This window comes from Bactrocera dorsalis, unplaced genomic scaffold (assembly GCF_023373825.1).
Source record: "Bactrocera dorsalis isolate Fly_Bdor unplaced genomic scaffold, ASM2337382v1 BdCtg037, whole genome shotgun sequence".
In the NCBI taxonomy this organism is placed as follows: domain Eukaryota; kingdom Metazoa; phylum Arthropoda; class Insecta; order Diptera; family Tephritidae; genus Bactrocera; species Bactrocera dorsalis.
Genome location: NW_026038088.1, coordinates 94,086 through 115,963, shown reverse-complemented (window position 1 = coordinate 115,963; position 21,878 = coordinate 94,086). Strand labels below are relative to the sequence as shown.

Below are 21,878 nucleotides of genomic sequence, written 5' to 3'. Positions count from 1 at the left end.
AATTATTTTTGGTAACCGTGGCTAACCAAACAAATAGGCAAAATTAATGAGAGAGAGCAAGTAAGCTAATCACACCGACGTGTAATGAAAGAGGAGATATGGTTACTCTTTTCTCGAGGCTAGAACAAATACAACTTATCGGATAACGAAAGCATTAATTACTGATTACCTATCGGTGACCAGTTACTTAACTATTACCCGTTTTGCAGGAGTGTTGCTTAGTAAAGAGTTATAATAAAGAAATTTTGAACTCGAATTACTTGTAATAAGCGTTAAGGTATTTGTAAGAATAAAGATACGTACATAGACATTTAACAATCCAGTGATCGATCTCAAAAGTGAGTTAAAATGTAGACGATTTATCCAGAAAACCGTTACAATAGGGGTATTCCCTTGCTCTTGCAAAACCCGACGCACGGTGCAAGAATTGCAGATTTACAACGGCACAACAACAAACACACGCAGAAAAATATTTGCAAGGGCTGTAAAATATGTCAGACCAAAACCCATGTTTATTTGCGTGCAATGTCACGCAAAAATAAAATTGCAACCCTGTTGTAGTTGCCATTTCACATAAAGACATATTACGTCGTTAAATTGTTGGGAAAAGTAAATTTTAATTAGATTTTATAATTTCTATTTAAATTATAAAGTTTTGTTACAGTTTTTTTGTTAAAAATTTATGCAGAAGGTGCGCCAATTCACAATAGCCATGCACAATAGTCATTAACAATAAATTGACTGAATCAGTCAATCAGTATTTTTGCAATCTGCAATTTTGCAAGAGCAAGGGAATACCCCTAATATTTTTTTACTTTCGAAGCAATTATGCAGGCAAGAGAACGTGTATTATATAATATATATATATATATATATATATATAAATATATAATTTTACATTCTCTGATTTTGCGCAAAGCATTTTGGGTAAACTTACACACAGATACGTTTGTTTATAGTGTGTTTAAATTTTTGGGAATGTAAATGTTATTACAAACAGTAATTAAGAATTTAATATATTTTTGCATATATTTTATAGATAATATAATTATTTTAATATGTTCTAAAATATTACCCTATTACAATGCTTTATTATACCATCGATAATAAAATACACATCTTCCAAATATCGATAAATTATTAGCATATCTACCATGTCAAATGTCGATTTTGACATTTCTTTCCATTTGGCATTGCATTCGTTTACTGTTTTCATTCTGAATTTTTCGTAATTTTTAGTGAGTTTTATTAATATTAATAATTATATTTGTTTTGTGTGCATAAAAGTATTAGGTGTGAGGCCTTTCTGCCAAAAGATATCGATCACATTTAAGAATGGCGCCCACTATTATTAATACAACTTCGAATACAGAGAAGCGACCTGTTAGAGCGGCCGAACGCAAGTAAGAGAGCATTTACATAAATGCTTTTAATTCAATAACAATACAATCTCTCTTTAGGTCCGAATTAATATGTCGTGTGAAATATGGCAACAGTCTTCCTGATATACCCTTTGACCTGAAATTTCTGCAGTATCCGTTCGACAGCAACCGCTTTGTGCAATACAATCCGACTTCGCTGGAACGCAACTACAAATATGAAGTGCTTACCGAACATGACTTGGGTGTAACAATCGATTTGATAAATCGCGATCTATATCAGGCCGATCCTTACGCTCAACTTGACCCAGCAGATGAAAGGTTATTGGAGGAAGATGTACACACGCCACATGATTCGATGCGTTCGCGCCAACATTCACGCAGTGTTTCATGGTTGCGTAAGTCGGAATATATTTCGACAGAACAGACGCGTTTCCAACCGCAAAACCTTGAGAATATTGAAGCTAAGGTGGGTTATAATGTTAAGAAGTCCTTGCGCGAAGAAACGCTCTACCTTGATCGTGATGCACAAATTAAAGCTATTGAGAAAACATTCAGTGACTCCAAACATGAAATTAGCAAACATTACTCCAAACCAAATGTGGTACCAGTGGAAATATTGCCTGTGTATCCAGATTTCAAGAATTGGAAATACCCTTGTGCACAGGTTATTTTCGATAGTGATCCCGCCCCTGCTGGCAAAAATGTACCAGCACAATTGGAAGAAATGTCTCAAGCTATGATTCGGGGTGTGATGGACGAAAGTGGTGAACAATTTGTCGCTTACTTCTTACCCACTGAAGAGACTTTGGACAAGAGACGCAATGACTTTGCTGAAAATGTTTTGTATAAAGATGACGAAGATTATGAGTATAAAATTGCACGCGAATACAACTGGAATGTCAAAAGTAAAGCATCTAAGGGTTACGAAGAAAATTACTTTTTCGTTGTACGTCAAGATGGTGTATTCTATAATGAATTGGAGACACGTGTGCGCCTAAATAAGCGACGTGTCAAAACCGGACAACAGCCAAGCAATACCAAACTGGTAAGACTTTTTCATCGAAATATCTATTCTACGTATACTAAATCTATATGTTATAGGTGGTCAAACATCGCCCATTGGATGCCAATGAACATCGCATGCAAAGATACCGAGAAAAACAATTAGAGCCAGCAGGTGATGAGGAGGATGAGGAAATGGAAGAAGATGAAGAGGACGAGGAAGAGATCGCAACAACTACACAGACCACTACTGAAAACAATAATAACAAAGGCGGTGATGCTGATGATGGAGACGGATCCGAAAATGACAACGCAGAAGCAGCTCAAAATGCGAAAGACCGTCAATCACGCTCCCGTTCTAAATCGCATGCAAAATCTAAGTCCCGTTCACGATCACGATCTAGTTCTGGTTCACGTTCAGGTTCGGGTTCACGTGCTTCACGCTCTCGATCTCGCTCCAAATCGGGTAGTCGCAGTCGTAGTGGATCTCGCTCTACCGCACATTCACGATCGCGGTCACGTTCTGCATCCAAATCGCCATCACGTTCTCGCTCAGCTACACCAGCAGGATCGCATAAATCTGTTTCAAGATCACGTTCACGTTCTGCCTCACATACTTCACGCTCACCATCGCGCTCGGTTAGTCGATCTCGCTCCCGCTCGCGTTCTAATTCTGGATCGCGTTCACCATCGAAAACTTCAGCACGTTCTCGCTCCCGCTCTCGATCTGGCTCGCGATCAGGCAGCGCTTCTGGTTCACGTTCTGGCTCAGCCTCGCGTACACCGTCCCGTTCAGGCAGCGCAACACCAAGTGGTTCGGATAGCGGTTCTGGGAGTGGCTCGGAAGCAGAAGATTAAACATAATTTCACAAAAAACTTTAATGAAAGTTGTAGTTTCTGACATTAATCTGTGTTTTCAATTTTAAAATCATCAAATATAGTATTTGAAAATAAAAATGTTATTGCTAGAGAAATGTATTGCAAATATAATCGCGCCAATGCTAAGTGATGTTGGTAGTTAAAGCATTAAGATGGTGAAAAATCTATGGAAACGACCGAAGGTTGAATAACAACGCTTGTAGTCTCCGAAACGGAAGAATGTGGTGTGGACATGGGCATATCTGTAAACGAGAAATTTATTAAATTGAAAAGAATATATCAGTGCACTTCGTACCACGCGATGAAGAGGTTTCCGACACATCGCTGCGCCACGAAGCAAAGCTGCGTGTTTTTTGCAACATATGAGGCATTTTAAGGCCTTTATCCAACATTATACGTATTACTTTGGGGCCAATGTCGTCATCATTCTCCGCCATGTCAGCCAGCTGATTAAGTGCGCTCGAATTACGATATTCAAATTCACGCAAATCCAACTCACGTTCATAAGCTTCAACGAATTCCTTGCCTAAATTACGCTCCTTTACCGCCTTCAAAGAAATTTTGACTTCGCGTTCGGCTCGCTGCAGTTTGGTTTTCTGATCATCAATTTCCTTTTGTAGTTTTTCCAATATTTCGCTATTCTCCATGCTTAAGTGAAAACAGAGGAGAAATTTAATAAAGCATGTTTATGTAATCATCAATTTAAAATACTTTTTGCCAGTTGAGATCTCCAATTGTCTTCCAAGGTTCTCATATATACGTAAGTTTTTGTCATTTTCTTTTTCCACTTGACGATGTTTACTGCGTAAAGACTTGAGTTGCGTCAAGGCAAGACAATAGTTGGACTGCAATTCCTTGATTTCTTCCAATACTTGATCTAATGTTAAAAGCAAAAGGAAAATATAAGTAATACAAGTATAAATGTTAAATTTGGCTGAAACCAAGTTGGTATACCCTTCACAAATAAATGCTTCCATAATTGTGTTTGATCGGCTAATGCATACGACAGACATATACTGTCCCTACTACACAAACAATTTCTTCGGAAATTGTCCGTTGCCTAGAACAAATATACATACATATGTATGTAGGTGTCAAATTTCATGCAGATATCTTGCCAAATTAAAATAGAGGTTCGATCTGAACAAGTTTTTCGGATTACAAAATTTCGGGATTCGGAAATTGTAGTTTTGCCCTGGACGATAATCCATTTCATGGAGATATCTTGTCAAGTAAAAAAGTTATCCCTGGTTCCGAATAAGGAGTTGTGCAAAATTTCAGATCGATATCTCAAAAGCTGAAGGACTAGTTTACATGTATACAGCCAGACAGACCAACACGGTCAAATCGACTCAGATCGTCATGCTGATCATTTCTCGATATATTTACATAGTATACTTTATTGTATCTTCGACGTTTCCTTCTGGGTGTTCGGTGTATAAAAATTTGAACAGTATTTTGAAAACGTTTTTCTCTCAACTACCTTCATCCACTTTCTTATTCAGGTTCTTGCGGTATGAGTCGTTCGAATGGTTCAGCAACATCAGTGTGTTTTCCATCGCTTTAATATCTTCTTCTGCCTTGATCACTTTCTCATTCAATTCGTTACCCTCATCTAGGAGCATTTGTTTCTCTTGCGCCGCAGCCACCTTTAATTGCGTTGCTGTCACCAAAGTGCCATCTTCATTCATACCCATCAATCTGGAGGTCAATTCTAGTCGTGCACGTACAACATCAATATGTTTCGAACGTTCTCCGATGTCTGCCAGCAATGTGCTTCTTTCTTCATTCAAATGTTTACGCTTCAGATTTAGCAAATCCATTTGACTCTTTATCTCCACCAAACGATCCTTCATGGTACGATTTAGTTGCAAACGATGTTTCCCTAAGTGATAGGTATTGTTTTCGCATTCGATTATGTCATTCTCAAACTCCTTGCTGCGCATCTTCAGAAGACTCAACTCGACAATCTTCTGTTGATTCTTGTTTCTTTCGACACTCAAACGTTTTATGCCGCCCTCGCAGTACATTTGCGCCTCTTTTATATTGAAGAGCTATCAGGAAATATAAACGGTGCATTATAATGTATAGGTATAGGTCTGCAAAAACAACTCACCATCTCCTCCAATCTCTTGTGATCAGCATTATAGACATCGGTTAAATTTCGCATATTATAGTCCAACTTTTTGTTTTGTGCTTCGGTGGTTTGTAATCGTTTTTGCAGTATCAAATTTTGCGCCTCCAACTTGGTTAAATATTTTTGCGCTTCGGCCTCTTGTATGGGGTCGAAATCTCCACCTTGTAACATTATTATTTTACGTTCAATTTGTAGACATTTGAAAGCCTAGTGGAATTGTAAATTTATTTGAAAAAAAAAATGTAAATTATTTATATTATATAAAATACGCACCGACTCGTAGTGTACTTCCGTTAGGCGATTGAGATCCTTTTCCATTTTCTTCGTGTTTCGAATGACAGTGGTGATGCTCGCTGACAAGCCTTCATTGGAAACCTTGGATTTATATATTTAGGTTAAAATAAATTGTTATTCAAATATCAAAGGAATTTATTTATTCATTATTTAAATTTATTATTCGACAGAACCCGAATACAATAGTTAAAAACAAGAAGACTTGACCGCCAAAAATTCTAGAGAATTGTTTTACATCACCGAATTTGCCAGTTTTGGTATCAGCGTAAATCATTTCCAAAAAATGCTGAGATGAAATTCCTTGACCTAAAAATTAACCTAGTCTGGTTATGTCGTCATCATCCAATAGTTTATTATCGAGAAAATTTGAAGATACGGCGAAGTGAGATCATGGGTAAAACTACATCTTCATTATCAGTTCTTCATTTAAAAATTCAATTCCGAAAAGGAAGACCTAGCTAATGTAGAAATCTGTCACTATCATTTACTTTTGACTCTTATTTATTTATTTTTCAGTTAAAGCCTAGGATTTATGCTGTAGACACACGAAAATCATCATTATTCCCCAAAGGATTTAGTGAGTCGTAAAATCACATGCATACATATGTAGGCAAGCTGAAGGGGCGTGAAAAAAGAAAACCAAGTGTCGGCTAATGTCACAATTTCGAAGTAAAGTAGAATTGGTTGTCTGGAAATTTTTTAACTAAAAGCTCAATATAAGTAATATCTGAAATGAATATTTTTGGAGTCTGTAGATGCTCTCTAAAAGAATATGCTTATGACACTATAATACATACAAAAATAGTGGTGTAAAGAAGATTTTACGCACCTCTAATCTTCGACAATCGTTCTTTAAATTCTGCAAATAGTCCTGACTACGATAGATCAAACCATTTAACCGGAACTTATCTTTGTTTATCTCTTTTTGTGCTTTCTCTTCGGTATCGTTCATCTCTTCCAGCATTTGTAAACGCTGCTCCGCGCTTAGATGCTTATTCTCCATCTCGATTAGGCGTGTCTCTAGCTTACGTAGTACCGATTTGAAATCTTCCAATGCTTGATTGCGTTTATCTTTTTCCTTAGTCATTTTACGGTTCTCCACACGTTGTTGTTGCACTTTATTTGAGAGATTTTGCAGATCCTTTTGCAAAAGATCCACCTTTAAAAGCAAAAACATTATAAGTTTTAGGTCGTCTTTTAACTATTTGAACTATTCGGCACCTCATTCTCTTTCAATATAGTCATATCAATGAGTTTCTGGATTTGCTCTTTGATCTGTGAAGTTTCATCATTCAACAAGGCGATATTATTTTCGATTTCATGATTATTCTGAATTAAGGCATCCAAGTGTTTATCGTAATTTCTGCGTTCCTTTAAGACACGTTCAGCTTCGTTGCGCAAATTCTGCAGCTCGTTCTCACCGTGTCGTATGTCACGCTCACGCTGTAACATTTGTTGCACCGCCAATTTCCAAGTTTCCACCATTTGTCGACGCTCCGTATGCGCGGTACGATATAGTATAGCGGTACATTCAATATTCTGCTCCAACGACTTCTGCTCTTCGTATAATTTTACCAATTCTTTACGTAGTTTCTCAAGCTCGTTATGTAGTAATTGCCGACGCAGGTCTTTTTGGCGCGCCAACTCTTGATCTTCCTTGAAGTACTTCTCAATCAATTGATAGCCTTTGTTGGTGTCTTCCATGGCTTCACGCCACTCGAGCAGCACTGATTTCGCCCATTTAACGCGCGAAGTTAAGTCGTCGATGGCATTTTTTCGTCGGCACAGTTCCTCTGCAAGGGAGAGATAGGTAAAACAAGTTAAAAAGATCTGTAAAACCGTTAGTTAAGACTCTATACTCTCTGTGTTGTCTATATATTCTGTAAAGCATTTAGTTTCCTTATCGATTTTGTTGATGTCAGCTTTCAGCTTCGATTGCACACGCTCGGCTACTTTGTAAAGATGTATCTCCGTGTGCACTTCAGTCTGATGCGCTTGCAGTAGTTTCTATAAGCAACGCAAATTTTTTAGTCCCATTTTACTTATGTACATAGTATGTACATATGTATTTATGCGGCTCAACTGCTTACCAAATTCTGATTCACACACATTTCTGCATTTTTAGAATGCTGCAATAGCTTCTCCAACCGATCCTCGGTTTGGATGTTCGATTCGAGCATTTGTATTTTCTCCTCCACCATCTGTTCCATTTCGGCCAAGATGCAGAGATTTTCCTTGCTAGCCATGGGTATTTCCGCCTGTGGGTCCCAACCCATGTCCAGCATTGCCTTTCGTATGATTTCATCTTGTGTATGTGAGCCCTCTTCTGTAGCCATTATGCCCTATCCGCTTATATTTATGTTAATATGAGTTCTTAATTTGTCTTTAAAATATAAATATTTTTGTTTGGATTTTTTATTGTTTCAGCAGAAGAAAAATTTAAAAAGAGTATGTTATAATATTGCTTGAAAAGTTGACTATCAAAAATTGAATAAAGTTTTTGAATTCAATACAACTGAGTACTCAGTCAATGTTTTCATAGCGTTTCTACGTTTTATCAATAACATTTAAGTTATAGCAACACGTACTGTTGTCACAGGTTCCGTTAGTTTTGTGCATAAATTTGTACGAGGTTGGGAAGCCACCCTCAGATTTGCTCACCAAATGTGGGTCGCATATTATATTTCAATACATACATATATGTATGTATGTATAGCCGTTGACAGCTCCCTCTGTTGTAGGTGGTTGATGAGTGCAATGATTAAATGTTTTTGTATACCGTTATTTATATTCTTAAAAATCTTGCATTGTTTTCATTACTTTATTTACTACTAAATTCGTTGATTTTTGTAGTTGTGCGGTTGAAGTACTGTTAATTTTTTACCAAATATTAAATACGTTACGATATAGGAGGTAAATTAAGTGCGACAGCTAATTAGAAACAGTTCTTTAAAGAATTAAAATTCCTTCTGGTGCTAATTGTTATTAATAATATTTTTGATTTCTGGTAAGGATGTGTTTCAAAGTTGTGGTTTAAAATGTATTATTCAAGTTTTTTAATGAGAAAAAGCTGCAGCTGTACACCTACCCCTCGCAGCTACATTTTTGACCTTCGTCAGTCTGGAAAGATGTACAAAGAAATTTTGAATCAGGTCAAAAAAATTGTTTTTAATGGTCTTAACCTTTAACTTATAACGTGGTAGTAAATTTTTCACCTTGTGTTTTGATTTTCTCATAATCATAAAAAAGGCTTCTAAAATAAACGACACATTTTTCAAAAAAATACAAAGAGTTTAAAATTTTCTTTCCAAATACTGTAATTAGAATTAATTTAAATCAGTTTGATGAAATTTGTAAGCATTATATTAAAAAAATATCTAATAAATTTTAGCAATCAAAATGGTGTAAAATTTACTACTACCTCTAAATCTACGTTTCGAAATTTGACCTCATAAGTTAAAGGTTAAGCATATACAGAATTTTAAAAATATTTCCAATATTACACGCAAAGAATAACCTTAAAAACTTCAACAGAAATAGACCGTTGAATTACTACCATCGCCCAAAAAGAGTTCCACAGGCATTCTACATAAAAGTCAAGACGAATATACTGGCCAAATATTCAAGAAAACAATTTCCTGGCGTTTGGTCGAATTTTAACTTCACGGAAGGACAGCACACAGGAAACCACTTCTGACTAAAATTGAAAGTAAAAAACGCGTAGACTTTTCCAACTATTATTGATCTTGGACCACAAAGCAATGGCAGTATGTTGTTTGGAGCGATGTACCCTAAATTAATCGCATAGATCCTTTGGTCGAAAGTATGTTCGCCGACCAATCTATCAAGAATTTGATCCTCGCTAGGTTTCGCGGGTAGTGAACCATGATGGAGGGTCAATCATGGTGTGGGAATTTTTTCCCTGAAATGTTGTAGGTCCGCTCCACACGATTGATGTAATTTCAAAAAAGGAGAAATACGGCGACATTCTAAAAAATGTAATTTTGCCTCATACTAAGGAAGAATTTGCCTGTTATATTGAAATTCCAACAAAATAATAATCCAAATTACAATGTCAACACAAAAGTTTTTTGTTAAAAATTCCACGAATGTTTTGGAGTGGCCTGAAGATGTCAAAAAAGTTGTAGGTACCAAAAATGATGAAATTAGGTCGGCATGGCAAGCAACACTAGTGGTGTGCTGTCAGAGTCTTATAACGTCAATTCGCAGTGGATTTAAAGCAGTATTAAAGTAAAAGGGTTAAGTAACAAAATACTAACTGAAAGTAATAAATTTTTTTTAATAACAGTATTTTTCCTTATAAAATATGTTCGTTTCTAATAAACTGTCGCACTCAAATCTTTGATTCTACACATTTTTGTTAAAATCTTCAAAAAAAAGGATTTTTAATTAAATTGTTTGCTATTAGAGCTTAATTTTAACGTAAGTTTCAAGAAAGTAAGTAAGTAAAAACAGTAAAAATAACTGATTTATTGGAAAATAATATCATTTATAAACCAAACTACGTAGCGTTTCTAATTAGCTGTCAACGGCTGTATGTATGTAGTATGTACATATGTATATTATTTTGTTTAGTAAATTTAAGAATTCAAGGTGTTGATGGAAATTTGTATGAATCTTTCATCTCTGAAAATTGACACTTACTGCTGTAAGTTTAGATTATAACACAACTGAATTGCCGACCGCTTATTTAATGCAATTAGCAGCATTAGGTTTCATGTCCACATTTGTTAGAGTGCAAATTAATTACTAAGTAAAAATTAAAACTAATAAATTAATAGGGTACAAAATTCAGATCATTCAATATTTTACTGCCATTTGAGTTAACAGCTGACTAGAAAGGTCGGTTCAAAAATGATTTATAATAATGTCTCCTCAAAAGGTTTGTCATCTATAAGTTACGACTTAGTTAGATTAATTACAGACTTTCCTTAGGAAAGATTTTACTTTGCAAATTATGTTTGAAAGGCCCCTAAGGCTATGAACATGTATATTACTTTGTTTCTCCTTTCTAATTACAATCAATATGTATGTACATACAGGTATGTGATTTTTATAATTTTGCAACCAGTTGCTACAGAGTATTACAATCTTGTTCACCTAACGGTTGTATGTATCACCTAAAGCTTAGCGAGATAGATATAGATGGGGTTTATATATATAAATGATCAGGATCACGAGAAAAGTTGAAATCCGCTTGAATTGTCTGTCTGTAACTTGAGTAAAAATTTAGATGCCTTGATGAATGCGGGTTTCCTAGTACAAAAAAAATTACGAAAATGGATGAAATCGGATGATAACCCCGCGCACTTCGCCATATAACGGTACTATTAAAAACGACTAAATGCTCGATAAACCAAAAACGGGGCAGGCTTTATGGGAGCCGTGATAAAAATTGGACGATGGGCGTGGCACCAATAACTTCACATATCTCGGGACCCGACCAACCCATTTCAACAAAATTTAGCACGTGGTATTCTTCCGCCAATATTTAAGTCATCTCAATCAGAGAGCCTGTTTTGCTCATAACAGTGTATCTTTGTACCAAAAATTGATAAAATTGGGCGAAAAGTTGACGTAGCCCCCATATAACCAATATCAGGATTTTCGAACTCACGGATTTTATGTGAAGTACTTTAGGGAACATTTTTTAGTATGTGGCATGTTAATAGCATTGGCAAAAATTGTTAAATCGGGTCGATACTACCCCAACTCCCATAAACTATATATAATGATTTTGGGTTTTCTAACAAACCCTATGTCGAACATGTCTTTCAAGGGAATGAGTTATATATACTCGTAGTGCAAGTTTATATGCTTGGATTCCGATCCTCTGATGGTTGTATTTCGCTGCGGAGATTCTTGCAAGTTGCAAGAGTATAAAATGTTCGGGTGGACCCGAACTTAGCTCTTTCTTACTTGTTTTTGTTTTTTAACTTGTTTCACACTATTTAAACCTTATAAAAATATGGGAATTTGCGAATTAATTATTTAGGTTATTTTCTGACCAGAAATTTAATCAACATTAGCATCACCCTTTATTGACTAATATCAAAAGTTCTTTTAAACACATTTTCTTCATACCTTGAAAGATCTCCAAAAAAGTCCATTAGCCGTTCGTAATGAGTTTAGGTGCTTACATTTGCCGAATAAGTTTGAAGCACACTTCATCAATAGGCAGAAAACAAACCGTTCAAATAAAGTATGGCTGTAATAACATAAAGCCACTTCTCCGCGCAATAAATGCAAAGGGTTGGACCAACTTAAAACAGTCATGGGTTTAGATTTTTGAGCATCTCAAGGAATTCTTATCACAAACAACAAGTAATTTCCTTAATAGAAAAAATGAGGAAACATTCACCCAACTGTCCTTACCTCGACTGAGTTCCAGCGAATATTATTTATTTCTTTTTTATAATTTCATAAGAAAATTCCTCAAACTGTGGTGGAGAACGCAAATTTAACCTAGTTTTGTTCTCTGTCTGTAAAGTGCCTAAATAATTATATCCCCCAAAACCAATAAGCAATAACACGTATGATTTCTTAAAAACAAAGTTATTATTGTGGGAATATTAACTATTATATTTATAAATAATTATCACTGCACTTTTTACAATGCCAACATAGTATATAATTAAACAATAGCTGATTTTGACTCGGCAAACCTTGAGTAGCGAATCGAATAAACAACTGGTATAAAACAACTGGCAGAATCAAATAGCGGAAAAATACGAAAAAGTTACTCAACTTTAATGAGGAACAGAAAATAACTTTGTCACCGCTTTTACGAGTTATCTACAAATTTTTGGCAAGAGAGCTTAACGAGCAAAGAAGTATCTTATCGAAGACCAATGATTTACGTATTAATAACATTTACTGAAGTAAGGCACCATGCACGCTTTTATAGTATATTGTTTCCTCCATCGTCTAGTAGAAATTGTGGAAATATATTATCGGTATTATCACTAACACCATCGACCATGCCTGTCATTAGCTGTGGCGAATAAAGGCGCATATTTTGTAATTTCTGAGTTGGGGAATTGCAATCATCACTACAGGCCACCAGCGGACCCATAGAAGTATGCATATTTGTGGACGGTAAATGCTGACAACCGGCGCCCTGATTACCAATGCCCATTTTATTGCACGATTCATCGATTATATCATCGATAGCTTTAGTGAGTAGTGCCTCATCGTCGTTACCGTTACAATCGCTTGCAGCGTTTATGGCAGCAATTTCGGCACTGGCTGGTGAGTTTTGTGCATCGCCTATGTTCACGCGCGTATTCTCAAGAAATTCTTTAATGAAATTCTCCGATATATCATCGGTAGTATGTTCGAGCGCGTGCTTATCCATATTATTTCCCGCCTCATTACCAAGTGTGGCATCTTCCACAGCATCATCCGTGGCGCATTGTTGTGGTAGGCATTTGTGTGTTCGTTGTGAGACCTTATAGCGAAAGCTCTTCTGACACACCTCACATTTGTAAGGCATAATGCCTGTATGGATGCGGGTATGCACCAAAAATGAAACGCGTTGTCGGAAGCATTTACCTAAGGGTAATAATAAATGTGAAAATGATGTCTTAGCATTTTTTATAGACCCATGGTTGCGGAACTTACCACACACTTCACACTTAAAGGGTTTCTCACCACTGTGTATTCGTTCATGGTTATGTAGAGTTGACAGCTCCTTGAAAGCGCGGCCACAAGTAGCGCACACATGTGGCTTCTCATTACTGTGATAGAGTAGATGTTTATGATATGACTGTTGGAAAGTAAATGTTCGCGCACAAATCTCACAAGTATACGGCATCTCACCTGAAAGTAATACAAGTTTTTAAAATGAAATGGATTGTGTTAGAAAACTGTAAATGTATTTACACTTTTTTCGTATATATAAAAATCCTAAAAAATTTCAACCTAGCGGAATCTTCCATCAAAGTTGCTATCTCGAGAAGATAATATCACTCATGTAACCTATCGTGAGATGAAGACAACATTAGTAGGACTAACTTACATTAATTGTAAAAAAAAAGGCTCTTGTCGATTGGTCGAGAGAAATTTTAACAAAATATGATAGCAGTGCTTCGAAACACGTCTATTACATCGTGACAGGTGATAAATCGTGGATTTACGCGTTTGAGCCTGAAAGTAAACATCAGTCGATGGTATAGGTGTTTCAAGAGTCCAACAAAACTTATTCACGTTTTTGGGTTTGGCGCAACCATACTCGTACCACTGGAACAACGCAGAACAGTAAATTCTGAGTGGAATGCAACCATTTATTTGCCAGTTGTCTTGTTTTGGAGATACCACAATCAGAGTGGCAAAACCGCTTTGACAATTGGTTCAAACAATAAAACAATTTTCGATTACTAAAATTTAAGTTTGTTATCGAATCCTGATATTGAAAAGGCAACTTAAGTATATGTACCTTAGTTTACAACAACAATTAACATTTATGTACCCAGGCTTATGCAAATATTCAACCACCCAGGTAACCTAGTAACGCCATTTCTACACCTGAACAAGAAACCAAAACAAACAGAATAAAATGAGTTGGGGGAAATCAATTCAAGCGATAAAATGGACCCGTTAACAGAAAATTTACTCTGGGAGGATAAAGAAATTAGATTTGACACACCAAATGTGTGAGTATGCAGTTAATTATTACTGTAATGGTTATATTGACATTAAAATAATGTCAATTAAACTCAATTTAGACAAAAGCATCTGCGTAAAGGTGAAAAGGTTTTGGACACTATTTATCATATTGAAGACACCAAAGGTAATCCCAGCGACACTGGACGCCTTTTAGCCACGAATCTACGTCTTGTTTGGCATTCCTTATCACATAAAAAATATAATTTGTGTAAGCCTATCCTTCAGCATTGTTCATTCAGTTCCTATCGCTTTTTCATCATATTCACCATTTAGCTATCGGCTATGGTCGATTTGTCAACACTAATACGCGCTCGGTGGTATCGAAAGCTGGTGCGCCAACGCAAGCTCTCTACATATTGGCAACCGGAAGTAATACACGGTTTGAGTTCCTATTCACCGATATCTCTGGTGATACGGCACGCAGGGATGCACCCATTTTTCAAAGCATTTTCGAGATCTATCAGTATGTATATGTGTAATTATATATATTTTTATATCATATAACCCATTCGGTATAACCTCTCTTCAGATTATATCAACGCACATACTTGTATAGAGACCTAAAACTACGTGGCGCAATTATATTATCGGGTCAATTGATAATCATGCCGGATGAGTTAGTCTACAACAACATCAACGGCGTATGGAATTTGTCCAGCGATCAAGGCAATTTGGGCTCGTTTGTACTTACCAATATACGTTTGGTGTGGTTTGCTGATGCGAATCATACGTTCAATATTAGTTTGCCCTATTTACAAATATCAAACGTAAGTGCGTAATTGACAATATCCAGTTGGAAGCCAAAAACAGACCCAATACAGTATTTAAAAATAATGTAGAAAGAATATGATATGATCGGCCCAGCTAAATTAAGTTTATAGAGACTATATATATATTTGATAAGACCCTTATTAGTAAATACATAGAAGTAATATTTGTTTGAATATTTGGTCCACTGAGACACAGTTATTAAGGCCTCTGAATAATAATTAGGAAGTGCAGTGAACAGTGCCAGAACCCTCAAAACAGAAGACATCGTAACTTGCGTTTTCAGAACCACTATTTAACGCGAATTTGAAGATCTCTAGTCGTATTCGTTTGATCCCTCAAAATGAATCAACTATTTTCCATGGGTTTCTAACAAAGTATTATTATTTAGCTCTAGTTACAAGGAGAAGTTATATTGCGAAAAATTGCTTCTTCACGACCGATGGCATACGAGTTTTCTTTGTAGAGCATGTAGATAAAGAAAGGCTAATGAATGAAAATGATTTATTTCTTTACCAACCTTTGAAAAACAAAATCATAAATTAGATTCTAAAATGACCAGGAGACATCGAAACGTGAAAATACATCTGGAATATAAAAGTTGAAGTTAATGATATGGATCAAAAGTCCAGTATTTTATAAAAGGAAAAAGTACTAGGACGTAACAAAAAAACTTTGAGGTCCTCCCATTTGTCATAAATATTACAATACGAGTAAATTATAATAATTCAGCTTCTACAGCATCGTCATTTGGCCCTATTTTGAATCATTGAATGCAATCTTGGGAGTTTTTATAGCAATATATCACACACTTTCTCACTAAAACTATGTTACTACATTAAAATTTAATTGATACGTGTTTTTCAGATACGCATACGGGAATCAAAATATGGACCGGCGCTTGTGATACAAACTGCAGAAACTGGTGGCGGCTATGTTCTCGGTTTTCGCATAGATCCCGTTGAGCGCCTAAATGAAATCTACAAGGAACTCATTTCATTACATGCTATTTATACGGAGAATCCGAATTTCGGCGTGCGTTATGACTCTATGGATGCCAAAAAACGTTTGGAGAAAATGAAAGAGGCAGAGGAGTTCAAGACCGAAGAGTTTCAAGAGATCGACGAACGCCAAGAACGCGAAGTCAACACAAAACTTAACACCTATTTGGCAGAGGGTATGGCGGTAGCCGGCACTGAAGCACCAGTACGGGAACCAGTATATTGTAAGGAGTTGGGCTTTGCAATGGAACGCATTCGGGATGGGTATAAATTGCAGGATTTATGGGATGTGTTGCCGAGAGTAGAGGGACAATAATATGCGAATAAGTAGTGTTGCGATTTCACTTAAAATTAATTTAAAAAAATGCACAAATTAGACTAGTATTTTATTGAACCGCTCACCCGTGTGTAAACGTTTGTGCTTTTTCAGAAAATATTTTGTGGTAAAGGTTTTGGCGCACTCGTTACACTTCCACAATTTATTGTTTTCTGTTGTGTTTTTACTCTGCTGCTCCATTAGCTCCTTCCCACCATTTATCAATACATTGGATAAGCTATTGGCACCGGCAACTGTGGATGCCTTCTCGGTACCGGGCACTGTCGTGGAGTTTGTGTTGATTACTAAGAGTACATTTGAATTTAAAGCCGTGCCGTCCACAGCGTGCAGTAATTCACCGTTATTATTCAAATTTAACAGGTTCCCGGACGCACTCGCCGCAACCGTTGGCGCCGGCAATAAAGTTAAGGTACCGAATGTGAAGCCGCTAGGCACCTGTGCCGTCGACTGTGGCGCATTCGCGGCGAACGTTATTTGGTGTTGAGTTGCTGTGGACTGCATTAATTGCGTGCCGTTACTTTCAACTTGCAGCTGGGTGGGTTGCGCTAGGTTGGTGGAACTCTTGTTGGTAGTGGCTCCAAGCTTCGTCTCCTTATGACGTATACGATCACATATGCTCAATTTGGGACTATTGCCGGTATTAGGTAGACACATTAGATGGACTACTTTGAGGTGTACGCGCAGAGAACCCTTCATTTTAAAAGTCTTTGAACAAAGATGACATTTGAAATCGGGTTCTGTGGAGCAGGCGGTGTTAGTTGTAAATTCACCACTATTGTTGTTGACATTCTGATGTACTAGACGAAAATGCATGTCGCGTAGTTCCTCATCACGAAATGTAAACTCGCAAATATCACAAGTAGAAAGGTTAGCAGCCGGCGCATTAGCAATAAGGCTGCTCGTACTATCAGCGACTTGCGTACAAAATGAAGTGTTGTTATCGATTTGCGCCATCTTCGTTGTATCTTCGATGAGCTGTTGTGTCTTCTTTGTTTTCTTTTCCTTGCTGACACGTTTCAATGGCGCTCCTGTGGAAATACGTGTCTCTTCTGCTTCTAATTTATTATCGACCTTTTTCTCTGATTGTTCTGTTCGTTTGCTGCCTTCTGTGACGACGGTCCCTTTTGACGTTTCGGTCATCATGACAGTGGTATGACTGAATAGGTGTATGGTCAACTTGTCCAAACCCAAAAACAGCTCATGACAAATGGGGCAGGCTAACGGTCCATTTGCGGCCTTAATTAAACTGACACGTAAGGCGTCGATATTAGGAAAATTTGTCTGTGCACAAAGCGGACACTTCAACGCAGACAATGAACACATTTTCAACAGTGTCACCAGCGTATAGAATGTTCTTACTTTTCCACACACGATTAGACACAGTTCAGGGAGGACTGACACCTTTAAATTGGTTACCAAAACATACTACACGTCCACCTTGAACTCGGTTAATTTCTAATTAATTTACTGTTATTTCCTCTCGATCAAAAAGTTTCTGTAAATTTTGTCGCTATAAATTTTACACAATCGCAGCGTGCAACTACCCCTTGTACGTATGAGATTCTTTTTGAGTATACCATCCAACGAAATAGACGCATATTTGATTTTTCTAAAAATAAATGAAAATTCTGTATTAAAAATGAAAAACGAAATATGTATTTCGCTCGTTCGGCCTACAAATGTTCAGTTAGCCATTCACCCGACGTTCCGACGATCCTACCGCAGCTGTTGCTATCATTGTTTTCGTCGTTTTCGTTGCTGCCGATCGTCCTCATCTTTAGCTATTTTCACACACCGCACTCTCACACTTTGCTGTGTAAATGTATGCGGCTCTTGCATTTCGCGAGCAACTTTATTCGTTGTTTCCAAATTCTGTAAGACCATGCTCGTATTGTTATGAAGTGCTCTATGTTGTGTTTAGTTTTGACCTCATTCTCAATATTTAGCCACTATTTCTTTTCCAATATAATTTGTAAACAATTCGGTGAATACACTTTCATATTCATCTCGATTAACTAAGCACACTTATACGAGTATACATAGTTCCTATCATATAAAAGCACGAGCAATATCTTAGTAGTTTTGCATACAATATTTCGCGAACACCACTGGGAAGATCTTGATCGTATTGTGTTAAAGAATTAAGATGATAGTCAGTAAACTATCAGATTATGTTACTTCCAGACCCGCAATGGACTTTATGATATATGAAAAGTTTTCCGGTGTTAATCAACCAAAAGAGCTTTTTAAATGGTTTGCTAATTTTCTCAAACTTGTATAATCAAATGCTATTTTATGCTGAGCAGATATTTTAAAAATAGAGTCCTGCCCTAAGTAACCGGAAACATATTCCTTAATTCTGTTTGTAATTCTAATCACAGAACCCCGATAAATGTTTTATGAGGCAAAACAACAACTACTGTTCGTCAAGTATATCAATGGAAGCAATAATTCGAGTAAACATTTAGATAGCTTGGGCTGTAACCCATCCGTATCATGGTTTACAATATAACCAACTTCTGCTTCAGTAGAAATTTTGCGGTTTGGTATTATCCATAGCCACTCAATCTATGAAAAATTGAGTGAAACTCTATAGAAGCAGATGTCATAGAGGATTCTTATAGTTGTATAAGAAACTTAAGGTTACATGAGCGCACAAGTTCTCAAGGCTGTATCTCTGAAACTATTACTCGGAAAATTTAAAACAATATTCTAGAGGTGTTGAAGAATTTAATAAGACAATAAAAAAATATATTTTTTGAAACCCGTAAGCCCACGTAACTCCTAACTCAACTTTTTACAAAACAAAATAATGAATAAACAAGCACTGAAATCCCTTTAAAATTCCTGCCTCGAAGTGTGAGAAAGTTGTTATACTTTTGTTGAAATAAGGTGCTGCATAATATTATGGGGCGCAGCTCTTCAGTTGAAACAACTGACAACAAACTCATTCGATGAGAATATAATGTAGAAGAGATCGGAAACCAAATAGGTTTATGAAAATATTTACATATGTATGTATCTAGAGTTCAGGAAAATCTATGTCGATGGTATTTAAACGTTGATTAAATCATTGTCCAATAATTTATGGTATCTGACACAAAGATAAATAGACTTGAGATATTTCGAATTAGATGAAAAATATTAATAATAAGATGAATGGTGTAAAGCAAATAATAATTTATCTTACTATAAAAAAGATTTTGAATATACATAAAATATGATAATGCGTAGGCATATACAAGAAATGCGTAGACTATATGGTAGTTGCCCCAACTACTTAGGACCCTTTTTATGAAAATATGGCTTTATTCCTCGGTATGATCTCTAACTAAAGTGATGTATTTGTTGTAACGGTTCTCGAAAATTTATTGCTTACCAAGCTATTGCTATGCACAGGGTCGGATCCACGGGGGGTTGGGAGGAACTGTAGAAAGTTTCTTTTGGGTTGCAAGTACAGAATTTCCAATTGGCGCCACTTTGCGAAAAAGAAACGATTGGCGCGCTGTTGTTAACTCGGTTATAATCGAGTAAGCGGTGTCTACGCCAGTAAAGAAGAAGAATATAATTTTTAATTTATTTGCTCTCACAAATCATTAAACTATTAATGTTATTGCAAGATTTGCTCTCATTTGTTTTTAAAACCTTGTTTTCATTTAACATTACAAAAACCAAAAAATAAAATAGCACATTTATTTATTATGTCAGTTTCGTTTAGAAAAATAAAGATATGTACATTCAAGGAAATAAAGATAAAAAGTTAAAATTATATGTTATATTTCAATAAATCTCCTTTAATGAGCTTTTTTTTAATTTTCCAGTTGACAATCTTTTTTTAAGGTCCACCAGTCATCTGTCATGTGGCGATCCCAACAATCAAAATCATTCCGAAAATAGTCGTGTAACTTGATATCTATTTCAAAATTTCCTCATAATATGACGATTTACAGTTAACTATGAAGTCTTTGACTATTAACACATTACCTTACCAAGCTTAAATTTCCGAAACAGTCATAACCTTGAAAAAATCTGTATCTTTCATTTATTGAGGACAAACAAATATTTCACATTTCAGTTTCCACACTAAGCTTCGGAACAGCTGTGATCAAAACAATATCCTTCCTCATCCACCGCTTTGTAAAATTGCTCTTCATACCAAACTTGATCACGTAATAAAATCACTGAGTTCATTTTGAGAGAATAACTGTGGCGTAAATGTTTTACCGTAACACTCATTTCCACGGGTAAAATGTACCCAGTTCCGGTGATTTGGCGTCATCATTGCTTATGAGTGGACCATGCGAATGATTTTTGGGTCCGTGCGAATTACGAAATCGACATTTTCGTTGAGTAAAACTGAAACTACAAAATGTAGACTGAAAGTGGAGATATCTTCACGTCTGATGTGTATTAGTTGTGTGTTGTTAAATTTAAAATCATTCATATAATGTTTTGCATATTTTCGGAAAGGAGGCTGAGTTGGGATAACCTGATATTTGTATGCGCGAAAAACCCTAAGCTTGACCGAAAAAATAAGTTATATTGATAAGAAGCCGATGACTGATCAAAATATAAACTATGACACCACATTCAATGCTTTTTTGAATAAATTCGTAATCTTGATTTTTAAAAACATTATCCAGAACTTAGAATTAATTTTTTGTGGAGCTGTGTAATAAATAAATAAAAATAAAACCATAGAATCTTATTGAATTCAATATTGGTTATATTTGTTATTGATTTCTTTTTTATGTATTTTTATTCACCGTTTAATACATTTCACTTTTTTGATTTGTTTAAACTAATTTTTAAATGTTATGTAATAGTTTACGGACTAAATTACGAGTTAATAATATATTTCAAATATTCCATTTATATTTTATGTAGTTATATTAATTATAATGTATATGTATGTATTGAATGTAGTTATGTATATATATCTATATATTTGTTTATATATAGTTTATGCGTATTTCCATGTTTGAATTTATCGATATTTCACTTATTACATATTAAACTGACAAATAGAAGAGTTTTAGTGGAAATACTTATTATTTTCATTTATTTATGCTTGCATTACTTTTTCCAATAAAAGTGTAATTTAAGTAGTAAATATTTCATAATAACTAGGCGCGGTACATAAAGGAAAAACGAAAAGAAGCTAACTTGACCGCCTATGACAAAAACAGAACAATAAACACTAATAAATAAAGAAATGTTTTAACCGAAAAAAGTTCAAAAGAAATGTTATAAGGCAACAAAATCATTGAATGAAATATACCAGCGACACATTGCTGAAACGGCACAGGTGGGAAATTCAAGTGTTAATTAATTTGTGAAATAGTTCATACTAACGAAACTGCGCTATAAAACCTGGCAATATGCGTGTT

General features: G+C 35.8%; 4 protein-coding genes across 4 annotated transcripts; 2 read left to right on the top strand and 2 right to left on the bottom strand.

The window, feature by feature from the left end:
- The first annotated feature begins 1,172 nt into the window (after window positions 1-1,172).
- On the top strand, window positions 1,173-3,346 carry LOC105226532 (RNA polymerase II-associated factor 1 homolog). The gene is made up of 3 exons (XM_011205433.4): window positions 1,173-1,403; window positions 1,461-2,427; window positions 2,484-3,346. Exons 1-3 carry the CDS (start codon window positions 1,336-1,338, stop codon window positions 3,240-3,242), a joined length of 1,794 nt encoding a protein of 597 aa, XP_011203735.2. The 5' UTR covers window positions 1,173-1,335; the 3' UTR covers window positions 3,243-3,346.
- LOC105226533 (coiled-coil domain-containing protein 39) lies at window positions 3,285-8,324 on the bottom strand. The gene is made up of 10 exons (XM_011205434.4): window positions 7,785-8,324; window positions 7,554-7,701; window positions 6,916-7,487; window positions 6,524-6,853; window positions 5,674-5,775; window positions 5,380-5,607; window positions 4,747-5,317; window positions 3,975-4,140; window positions 3,559-3,911; window positions 3,285-3,505 (listed from the first exon to the last, which is right to left on the bottom strand). The coding sequence occupies exons 1-10, from the start codon at window positions 8,028-8,030 to the stop codon at window positions 3,411-3,413; spliced, it is 2,811 nt and encodes a 936-aa protein (XP_011203736.1). The 5' UTR covers window positions 8,031-8,324; the 3' UTR covers window positions 3,285-3,410.
- A 3,844-nt stretch (window positions 8,325-12,168) lies between these two features.
- Window positions 12,169-21,024, bottom strand: LOC105226530 (zinc finger protein 761). The gene is made up of 3 exons (XM_011205432.4): window positions 16,554-21,024; window positions 13,339-13,536; window positions 12,169-13,269 (listed from the first exon to the last, which is right to left on the bottom strand). The coding sequence occupies exons 1-3, from the start codon at window positions 17,809-17,811 to the stop codon at window positions 12,617-12,619; spliced, it is 2,109 nt and encodes a 702-aa protein (XP_011203734.2). The 5' UTR covers window positions 17,812-21,024; the 3' UTR covers window positions 12,169-12,616.
- On the top strand, window positions 13,624-16,550 carry LOC105226529 (Bardet-Biedl syndrome 5 protein homolog). The gene is made up of 5 exons (XM_011205431.4): window positions 13,624-14,369; window positions 14,442-14,590; window positions 14,656-14,845; window positions 14,912-15,149; window positions 16,018-16,550. Exons 1-5 carry the CDS (start codon window positions 14,305-14,307, stop codon window positions 16,465-16,467), a joined length of 1,092 nt encoding a protein of 363 aa, XP_011203733.2. The 5' UTR covers window positions 13,624-14,304; the 3' UTR covers window positions 16,468-16,550.
- Window positions 21,025-21,878: the final 854 nt, after the last annotated feature.